This window comes from Erpetoichthys calabaricus, chromosome 6 (genome assembly GCF_900747795.2).
Source record: "Erpetoichthys calabaricus chromosome 6, fErpCal1.3, whole genome shotgun sequence".
NCBI classification, from domain to species: Eukaryota; Metazoa; Chordata; class Cladistia; order Polypteriformes; family Polypteridae; genus Erpetoichthys; species Erpetoichthys calabaricus.
The window spans coordinates 50,978,587-50,986,369 of NC_041399.2; the positions used below are offsets into that span (position 1 = coordinate 50,978,587).

Genomic DNA, 7,783 nt, shown 5'->3' on the forward strand with positions numbered 1-7,783 from the left:
TTAAAATAGTTTTTTTATGATGTAATTTCCATGTTGGGATTACGGAGTAGGTGATAGAGTTATTACAGGTATGTAATAGTTGGGATTTGTTTTCACATTTGTTATTTGCAACATTTGACTGTTCATTTTGTATTGATGTAAAATAAATAAAAACTTGATCACCAAAAAAAATGTAGAGAAATGTCTTTCCAGACAGATAAAGATAAAACTGTTGAGTTGATAATCTTCCATGATTCTATTATGAAAGATAATTTTGATTATCCAACCGTATAAACTAGAATAACTGTCACTTGCAGTATGAATGTCATAGCCATCATTGTTATTGATTTGGCTGAAATTTTTGCCCAAGTCAACACAAAAAATCATTACATTAAAATGTTTGGTAAAACAGTACAAAGTTAACATATAAAACAATACTTAGGGGCTAAGGCAATGTGTACAGTACTTCCTTGATGAAACACATTGAAGGAGAGGTGTGACATCTCTGGGGGAAGTGGAGAAAACATCGCATACGCATTCTGAAACTTTGCCATTTGGCCCCCAACAGTTTTCAAACCAAATGAAATAGAAAACAAAAAAAGGAACAAAACTATTCATCCCCAGTATTCAAAGAGGGATAAAACTATCCCCACAACTGGCTCTAAAAATCTTCTATCCTCACTAAGCATGTCTGTTTTTGAAACCAAAGTAACTGAAGTATTTTGGAGCATTGGTATAATGTATTCCAGGGTAAATAACTTGGCAATCTCTTCATTAGAAATAATACCTTTTCATGAGGGTCTATCTTAGCACCTATAACATGTAACTATCCTATTTACTAGGGATGTCAAAATTCAAGAAATCTGGTAAACTTTTGTATAAAGAATCAGCCACATGTAAAACTTTACGTGGAAATGTGAACTTATGATCAAATTATAGGAACTCAAAACTGGCAGATTTAAGTTTCATTTTATTGTTTTCAGTTCATTTTTGATACTCTGAAATTAAGGGATACTCCTGTATACGACACCAATAAAATGCATTTAAAACAGCAGTGATTGCAGTCATATAATACACTAGAATGTGAACATATGGATTCAAATAACTCAATTAAAAAAAATAAAATAAAAAAAAACCACAAAAGGCACTCATTGTGCACTAGATACTTACAATCAGAAAGACATTTGCCAGTAGGAATAAACAGAGCAAAAACTTTAAGAGTACAAATCATTTGGTTTCAAAAACAATACTTTGAAAATGAACATAATTTTCCTATATGAAAACTAAAATATTGAACAACATAACACTATGACAAGTGCTCACTAATATCATCAAAAATATTAAATTTATATAGTGATTTCTATGCAAACAAAGCTCTTTACATAGACTGTGGGGACCCACTTCAACCAACACCAATGTGCAGAATCCACCTGGTGGATGAGATGGCAGCCATTTTTGTGCCAGCACACTCAGCAAACATTAGCTATTAGGTGGTGAAGAAGCAAGAGAGATTGACAATTTAGAGACAGGGGATGGTTGGTGTGCCAAAACTGACAAGAGCATGGTGGGCACTTTAATCAGTGCATCATGGTACCTCCTACCCTTTTTGAAGAACACCCAGGGATCTTTTATGACAAGAATGTCAGGATCTCAGTTTTACATCTCATCTGAAGGGTGACACCATTTTTACAGCACAGTGTCCCCATCACTGCACTGGAGCATTGGGATCCACACAAAGACCACAGAGTAAGCACCCCTGATGGCCTTACCACTCTTCATCCAGAAGCAACCTAAGCTTTTCTGGTTGCTCGCCCATCCATGTACTGGCCAGGCCCAAACCTACTTAGCTTTAGTTGGATTTCCTGTTCTGATGTATTGCAAATGTTCCATATGATGATATACAATACTGACTGTACGTGAAATATTGTGCCCCGATTCCGAGAAAGTTCAGAATCTTCTGTTCTTAGTGTACTGCCAGTGCAGATCGTGAATGTCATTAGAGCACATAAAATTAGGAGGACTGGGAAAGAAATCCCAAACCACTTTTACCTGCAACAGTCATCGGTTCCTTTTTTATAAAACTTTATTTGATTCAGTTGTGGAAATTTGATTTATAGAATCAATCAACAGTTAGTTAAGAAGGTTATATCAAAATCTTGTTTTGTGACTGGTGTTAGGAGGCAGGAGGAAATAGGTGCTAACCATGTTTTAATATTTCCTCAACAGTCTACAACTTCAAATTGGCGTTAACATTTAAACATTTTTTAAATTGCATCTCTACTATTTGCATCTATTATTAAATAAAACCACTGTATTTTATTCTTCAGTATAATGTGACATTGTCACCTGCCCTGAAACCTCTAAACTATTCCCATACATGTATGGTTCTCCTCACAGGACTCCATTTCCTGTCAAAATCCAAACACATGGAGTTAGGTTAGCTGGCAACCAGTTGTTTGGCAGGCTGCATGAAAATATTCAGAGTGAGAAATATTAACAGTAAAAATGTTGCAAAAAATTTCTCTTAGGCCTATCAATTTTGTAAAACATGAATTATTGATTCAATATAGTACAGCTCACAACATTACAGTATAATCCAAATAAAATCTATCATTTTCAAGCTTGTAATATTACTTCTTAAGTATAATTTCAGCTATATTGTTTTAAATCAAATATGAAAGCATTATAGGCCTTGCTTCCTTCATTTTTCAAACCTGCTTACTCATACATAAGTTCAGAGACCTGAGCCCAGTAATGGTGCTACACTATGTCTTGCTAATATTTCACCTACAAGTTCCTTGCTGACAGCCACACTCCTGCCACATCATGCAAATATCCAAGAATTAAAATAAACCAGCATGTCAAGAAAATATGAATAATGTATGAAATTTAAATTTAAAAAGTTTTAAAATAATAAAGTGCATTTAATTTAAAAGCCTCTTTCTTTCCAGGAGCTTCATTATAAAGCTTGTGTATGCATAAAAAGAGGGTCAAACTGTGTGTACACAACTTTCCATGCAGAGGAACCTGAAGATACTTACAGCAACTCAATTACAGCACGACAATTGTGCAGTAAATTGTGTAAAAATGTGTGTATGCCAGGTTTTATAACTTTTTGTTTTTGGTGCACGCATTTCACTGTTTTTTTTTTTTTTGCCGTGGGCATATTTTCACACTCAAATCCACACTAAGTTTTATAAATGTGGCCCCTGGAGATTACATTATAATCTTTCAGTCAACATATGCCTTTAGCTAATTTAAAAAAAAATCTTATGCTTTTTCATATATACCTTCAAGCAGGATGCAGAAGTAATAAGGCAAGACTACATACATAAGATAAACTCATAGGTTTCAGTAAAAAGAATAAAATTAACAATGGCTAAACTGAAAGTGCAGCTCTTTCCAGAATTATTTTTTTACTTTTGAATAATTTTACCTCAGTAAAAGGTTAGATTTGTCACATAATCTGTGCGTAAGACAAAGCTTATACACAATAAAAACATTTTTTTATAGCCTTTATCCTAATCTTTATCAAGGATGCTACTAATTCTTCAGTTTTCCTCATCATTAGTCATGACTATTAGTAAGGACGGGTCTAATAATGACAAACCTGTAAAAGAAAATTAATTACGTGGAGGCGTTTGGACACTTTGGATGGGAAAGGATCTTCTGCCACTGTCCATCAACTGCCTGACCCAATAATCTCTGAAAATGAAAGACAAAGGTCCTGCAAAGCCCACACTAACCAAAGATGGGAAAATATTCAGTGAGAAAAATTCCCTATTATATGTGTACCAATTTTGAAAATTATGCTTAATTTCAATAATAATTTCTGAATTCATATTTGTAATTCAGACTTAATTATGGTAAAGAAACATTAAAAACAATCAATTGCATTTTGTGTTTTTATGTAAGTTAGTTTCGGTTTAAACAGCCAAAGATTCCTTAATCAATCAAAAAAAAGCTGTATTTTATGCAAAGCTTTCAAGACGAATACCACCTCAAATCTCTGTGGTGAAATTATAACAGATGGAGTGCGCTGACTTTGGCAGAAACCCGCAGAGCGCCTGAAGCAAGACTTGAATTGGGACATCTCAATAACAATTACAACTTCCACCACCTGTCAGTATTCAGCCAACATAACAATAGTACATTTGCATTTTTGTTAAAATATGTACATCTATTTAGAACATCTCTGGGACCGAGAGCTATCAGGTAAACTCAGCTTCCTAGATAAAGCTGACGCCTGAGCAAAACACAGATATACACACCTGGTCTGACTGGAGCAGTTAAAACAATAAGCAGATATTAAATCAGGATGTAAAAATTAATCAAACCAAATGGTAACAAAGAAAATGAATCAGACTGAAAATGGGCTGCGAGTAAAAGAGACTGGTGAACAAGACTCATACTGATTTTGGACTGTTATTTGAGAACGTGGTGCTGATTTTATTTGACCATAAATTTCACAAGTTTTACACCTTTGTGTATGCACCTGAAAGTACACTTGCATTCATTCTGGGAAATGTTTTAATACAAGAAAACACGAAGAAAAAAAAACTCCAAGTAAAAACGTTCCTATTTCACAAAATATCATTGTCCAAGACTCCCTAAGCACAAGGTAATTTCATAACCCTTGCTTGACGTTTTTATATGAAAAGCTAAAACGTTTACAGATCTATTAATGTAATATAAAATATATCTGACACTCACAGTCTGTTGGGATCTTCCGTTTAAAAATGATGGCGTGAAGACTGGAACTCGTGATTTCTGCTGGGCAACTTACCACAAAGGATGACGACGCCTCATATGTTGAAACAGAGTCTTACCTTCTTCAAATAATAATAATAATTTCACGATTAAGCCAAGTACTGTATACACTATTGACTTAGAACTCACTGACTGTAACGCACCCTTTAAAATCAAAAGAAAGAAAGTAAGACCGGTTTGCTCATTTCCGAATTTGTTCTCCCATATTACTTTCTTTTTGGCAGCGAACTTGGAATATCGCGTACTAGAATAAACTCCAGCGCAACAAGCAAAACACAACGCGAAAAGCGCTTCGCGTTAGCTGCTGGGATTGACGTCTCTCCCTCAGCATGTACTTTAAGTGTTTTTACAGTTCATGCGAAATTTTACAGCACATCCGGCTTTTTTGCTCCAATGGAGGCGTATATTAATCCTAGACTATACTGACAGCACTACATTACGGGCGCCCATCTAGTCAGACAGTGATCGTGCTCTCCAGCACTGCCTCGTTAACGTAACAATAATAACCTTACAAAATGTAGTCAAACAAAAAGATAGTTCCAGAAGTATGTACCACAATTGTAAACTCTGCTGGGACACAAACGTGTTAAGGTAAAAGCAAACAACCTAACAGATACCTGGGTTTAATCGTTTTTTGAAGAGTGTTCATTTCTAACTTCTTTTGTAAGACGTTTGTTAGCCTCAAATCTCCGTCTACATCTAGATATAAACGTGCCTGTAATGCCATAATCAAAAAATGAGCGACATTTCTTCTCTCTACTGCACTCACCAATTATTGGCCTGTCATTTCTACTTTCGGCGGTTGTAGACGCGATGAAGAAAAGAACGCAGAAAATGCACAGAGTAACGACTGAGCTGGTAGAGGACATTGCTGAAGTGAAGTGCAGTTTTGTCCCTGGCTGTGCAGCGCCTCTAGTGGCGGAAGACTTCTGCGCGGCTCCCACCTACTGTATTTAAATGACGTTACAGCTGCGGTCAAACCAGTGGCTGGTATTTAGGGTCTTTTTTGAGATTAGATTAAATTATTATTATATTTAAGGTACCCCTTTAAGTAAATAGTCAATATATATTTAGACAACTGGCGCTATTCTTTTTCTGGCAGTTCATCCATTTTAAATAAGTAAGGTTAGGCTAGGAGCATGTGCTGATACAGCGCATTGCAGCACCCACCACATGGCGATGCTGAAGTAGATATGCACTGCATTTGTTTCTGGGATGTGTATGTTATCAGTTCAAAATTGTGAAAACCAGATCACTATTGTAGCATAGAAGTAAATCAACAAAGATAAGTTAAACCACAGTTATGCAATGCAATCATCCTTGTCTGTCTTCTGTTACAATATACCATGGCATACAATATAAGAGATATGTAAAGGTACTATTTATTTATACAACTAATGCATGTATGGTTCTATCAAAATCATCAAGTCATGCACAAATAGATAGCAGTAGCATAGAGTTCTGGAACAAATATTCAAGAGCTAAAAGGAAGAATTAAAGGTGACCCATGAGCCATGAACACAATATATAGAAAGCTTATGAAAAGTACCTGTACTCACCCCTTTGTAAGTTTTCACTTTTTATTGTTATACAACATTGAATCACAGTGGATTTAATTTGGATTTTCTGACATTGATTAACAGCAAAAGACGTTTTAATGCCAAAGTGGTCTAAATACAAAGTGCTGAATAAATTAACCAACAACTTTATCTTTCTGGAAAGTAACTCAAGTAAAATTTGCTCTGGAAAAAAATACTTACTGTAAGTAGAAGTTTTAACATATCTGATTTTAACTGTACTTATGCATCAAACATGCAAGTAAATGTAAAGAGTCAGTGTCAAAAAAAAAAACACATTAAATCCACTGTGACTCACTGCTGTATAGTAATAAAATGTTAAAACTTTCAAGTAGGACATTTTATAGGTGCTGTAATCTGTTGATATTGTACACAATACAAAGTTCTCTCTGAAGTATTGTCAAATGTTATTTGAAGTGGCAAAACCTATACAGTAGTCATTTTTATCTCTATCATCTTCAAGAACTGTAGCAACAACATCCATCCAGTGATATTCTGAACTGGTTTTATCAAGTACAGGATCTCAGAAAACCAGTCATAACAGACAAATAATCCTGGATGTGTTCGATGTCCTTTTAGTGCATACTCCCATTGGGTTCATTTTACACCGCCAATCCACTGTACACATATAGTGGATATTAAATGCCAAAAATCTATATTAAATTTTAGCTTATGCTGATGTATTGTGAATGCAAATATTAAGACAAACTATGCTAGAGGTTTTGTCAATTTTAACAAAATATGGTTACCAAATATATTTAAGTGAAAAACAAGTAGACAATCTTTCTAAAAACAATAATGAGAAACTGTCAATTACTTATTTGAATAAATCTGCATCTCCATAATGTCTAATAAAGGATTGTAACTGTAATGGGAATCAAGCATTGAAAGAAAGTAAAGCAAAGAGATCATAAAGAGTTGGAGCACCAGCTGATGATCCCAATATAACTGCAAGAAAATAATGAAGTTCTTTAACAACAAAGAGATAACATCTTTCCAGACACGAGTCCAATACTAGACTGTGGAAAGATTGTAGTGGAGCTGGTTAAGACGTGGCCAAAGCAGAAAAGAAGGGCTCAGAGGATAGGAACCCAGAAGTGATGTCACTCATCTTTCTTTCGGCAATAATTTGGTCTGTGGGAGACAGGAAAGGAGAGACAATATGCAACAGTTCCAACCCTCGACTCAGGGTGGAATTACCATTGGCGGAGCCCTGAAGTGGTCTCCTAAGCACACGTGTGACATCTTATAATTCCTTTTTCCTGTGTTACAGTCCAGAAAAGATAACTAGGAGACTAACAGATCCCAATAATAAACTAAATATTAAAACAGAAAATAAACTGATAACAAACAGAGCTGGAGAATCTACATTTCTGAAGTGACTTTCTATGAAGCTCAAGAAATACAAATAAGAATCAAAGCTCAATTAACGGCACAAAACCCTCTAGAGACTCTGA

General features: G+C 35.1%; 1 protein-coding gene across 2 annotated transcripts in view; it reads right to left on the reverse strand.

Annotated features, from left to right (window-relative positions):
• ggh (gamma-glutamyl hydrolase (conjugase, folylpolygammaglutamyl hydrolase)) overlaps positions 1-5,682 on the reverse strand; it is a 38,839-nt gene extending 33,157 nt beyond the window's left edge. For both annotated transcript variants that reach the window (XM_028803569.2, XM_051929176.1), the window contains exon 1: positions 5,519-5,682. In XM_028803569.2, coding sequence (XP_028659402.2) covers positions 5,519-5,618 — 100 coding nt within the window. In that variant the 5' untranslated portion in view covers positions 5,619-5,682. The remainder of the gene's footprint in view (positions 1-5,518) is intronic.
• Between the last annotated feature and the right edge of the window lie 2,101 nt (positions 5,683-7,783).